Here is a 2,897-nt window from a genome sequence, read left to right as displayed (position 1 = left end):
GTAAGTGACTCTTTAAGAATGTGAATATTTATTTTCTTTATTGACCTTGCTTCCATCTTTTCGTTTTCGAGTGAACATCCTATTTTTCTCAGCCTTTCTCCTTTCCGTTTTTCTTTGCCTCTCTCTCTATATTGTGCGCCTTTTCAAGTTTGTTTTTCATTATATCTGATTTGAGCGTGTCTTCGACTCTTAGTTTGCCCGTCCATGCTGTGCCTTTAGTGCAGTTTATACGGGTATTTCACTTTGTATTTCTTAGGTTTCCACAGTTTGGTGTGGTTTCTCTCATATTTACACAAGTTGTTACTTTTATTTGTACATTTTGGTTTTTTATTTATTTATTTATTTATTTTTATGATAGTCACACAGAGAGAGAGAGAGAGGCAGAGACACAGGCAGAGGGAGAAGCAGGCTCCATGCACCGGGAGCCGGACGTGGGACTCGATCCCGGGTCTCCAGGATCGCGCCCTGGGCCAAAGGCAGGCGCCAAACCGCTGCGCCACCTGCGCCACCCAGGGATCCCCATTTTGGTTTTCTTTTTAATCCAGTTTTAAATCTCTGACTTTTTATGTACCCATTTTTTTTTTTTTTATGTTCATCTGTTTCCATTTTTCGATGTCCTGTTTTTTATTTTAATGCTTTTATGTGGTAATCATCACTGGTTTCTTTCTGTTGATGTCATTTAGTTTGTTCATATACGTGTCCTCTCCAGTTCTTGAAGTACTTTGTTTTTCCCTACTTCTATTCTTTCCCTACTTCTATGTTAGGGAAAAGAGTTCTACAAATATAGAATGTTTACCTTGTGTCTCTGTATCTTCATGACACAAGTACTATTTTATTTGTTTTTTTGACTTTTCATATTTTTATCCCTCAGAAATATAGCCTGCATTTCATTCTCTGAGTCTTTTGTCTTTTCATTTTCTTTGTGTTAATGTCTTTATTTCTTCATGCCTGCTTTTAAAAATGTCTTGTTGAGCTTCTCGTACATTGCACGTTTGTTAGCGTCCACCATTGCTTCCCTCTCTTCCCCTGAATTTCTCTCGTGTTTATCCATATATTCATTTCTATCATAGTTTCTTTATGCCTTTCTCATTATGTGAGTAAATATTCTTTGCCTGATTCTTTTTTCTCTTTGGTTTTTCCCCACCATATTGTACAACCCCCTTTCTTACTGCTTCTACTGGTTTCCCGCCTTTAAACCCTTACTAGATGCAACTTTCTGCCCATGCATCAGTTTTTACTATTTTCTCATTTTCCATCTTATCTCTCAGACTTGCCATATTTTCTGCACCTTTATGATGAATATTTCATGAGAGTCCAGAGCGTTGTGTCTTTTGTGTACCCCTATATCTCATGTGTTCCAAACACCTGAATGGTACACAATAAATAAAAATCTTGTGCTCTGCCTTTCCTGACTTTCTATACTTCATTTCTTCTTGTCTGTTTAATATTTTTTAGCCATTCCTATGGTTTGTCTTTGTCTCTTTTCCTCTCAGGGTAGCTCTTTGTTGCAACAGGTTCTGAAATTTACATTTATGGGTGCCTTGCACTTTTCTTTCTTTCTGAGTCTGTTTCCATTTTCTGTCTGGAGTTTCTTTTATTTATGTATTTATTTTTTATGTATTTATTTATTTTTACCCTTTTACTTCCCGTTTTCTCTTGTTCTCTGATCTTTGTTCTTTCCTTGGTATATATGCCCTCTACACGTTACTCTAAAAAATATTCAGGATTATTTTCTCATTTACTACTACATTACCACTTCTTGTTTCAGTTTTCTTTTTCTTCTTCTTCTTCCTTTTCTTTTTTTTTTTTGACTTTGCTCTTGATTATTTTTCTCTCTTGTTTAGATGGTTATTCATTTTTTCACACTGAGACCCTGGGGTAACAACCAGAGCCAAAGGCAGATACTTAACTGAGCATCCAAGTTGCTGTTATCTCCTGCTGTTCCTAAATTTCCTTCCTTAAGTCAGACTTCTTAAATCCAGCAGACAAAATTATAAACTGGAATTTTTATTTATTTATTTTTTACAGGACTTAATGTGAACATGGCTGAGGAAGACTCATTCTCATCATCTGCTACTACCTCTCAGGAACAAGAACAACTTGAAAACAGAAACTTGATAGTTCCCTCTGTGGCTGCAGACCATCACACAGATGACTTGACTGAAGCCTCCACAACTCTGTCTGGTTTTGCCGGTGTCAAGCTTGGCACAGGCTCTGTCAAGAAATTAGTAATCAGAAACTTTAAAGGTAACATAATGATCATTTTATAAAGATTTCAGTTTTAGCTCCACATTTCCTATTGCTGCTTTTTGATTTTTGAATTCTGAGAGATAAAGTTTTATTTTTTGTGGCACAGGTAAATTTTAGAAGATTTAGGAACATTGCTTTCCCAGCCACGATATAATCGTAACCCGTGACCTTTGGAAATTTGCTCCGTGCTTCACTTTTCTGTTTCCCTCTAAAATACATTTTCAGTTCTCTCTTAGATTTTGAAATACATTCTAGACTTCCAAACCTTTGTAGATTAGTTTCCCATCTTTTTAGTGACTAGATCTGTGTTATAGTGAAAAGTGGTCTTACACAGATAGTCAAAAAAGCAACAATTTAATTATTTGCTGACATAAAATATGTGGTAAAAATAATACACTTGGATGTGAATAATAAAATAATAAATAAGATCTAGTAGTAAGAATAAATGGATTTTATGCATTTAAAAATTTTTGAGAAGGGCAGCCCCGGTGGCTAGGCCGTTTGGCACCGCCTTCAGCCCAGGGTGGGATCCTGGAGACCCAGGATGGAGTCCCATGTCGGGCACCCTGCATGGAGCCTACTTCTCCTTCTGCCTTCGTCTCTGCCTCTCTCTCTCTTTCTCTCTCTCTCTCATGAATGAATAAATA

The 2,897-nt window shown here is 36.7% G+C and overlaps 1 protein-coding gene across 6 annotated transcripts in view; it reads left to right on the top strand.

The window, feature by feature from the left end:
- The window catches only part of LOC140629711 (cullin-4B-like), a 108,358-nt gene that overhangs the window by 231 nt on the left and 105,230 nt on the right, over positions 1-2,897 (top strand). For all 6 annotated transcript variants that reach the window (XM_072819283.1, XM_072819285.1, XM_072819284.1 and 3 more), the window contains exon 2: positions 2,029-2,247. In XM_072819283.1, the coding sequence (XP_072675384.1) occupies positions 2,043-2,247 (205 nt within the window). In that variant the 5' untranslated portion in view covers positions 2,029-2,042. The remainder of the gene's footprint in view (positions 1-2,028; positions 2,248-2,897) is intronic.

The sequence above is a fragment of the Canis lupus genome (assembly GCF_048164855.1).
Source record: "Canis lupus baileyi chromosome Y unlocalized genomic scaffold, mCanLup2.hap1 SUPER_Y_unloc_5, whole genome shotgun sequence".
NCBI lineage: Eukaryota > Metazoa > Chordata > Mammalia > Carnivora > Canidae > Canis > Canis lupus.
The sequence above is the reverse complement of the archived record's forward strand: the minus strand, read 5'-3'. Positions and strand labels throughout refer to the sequence as shown.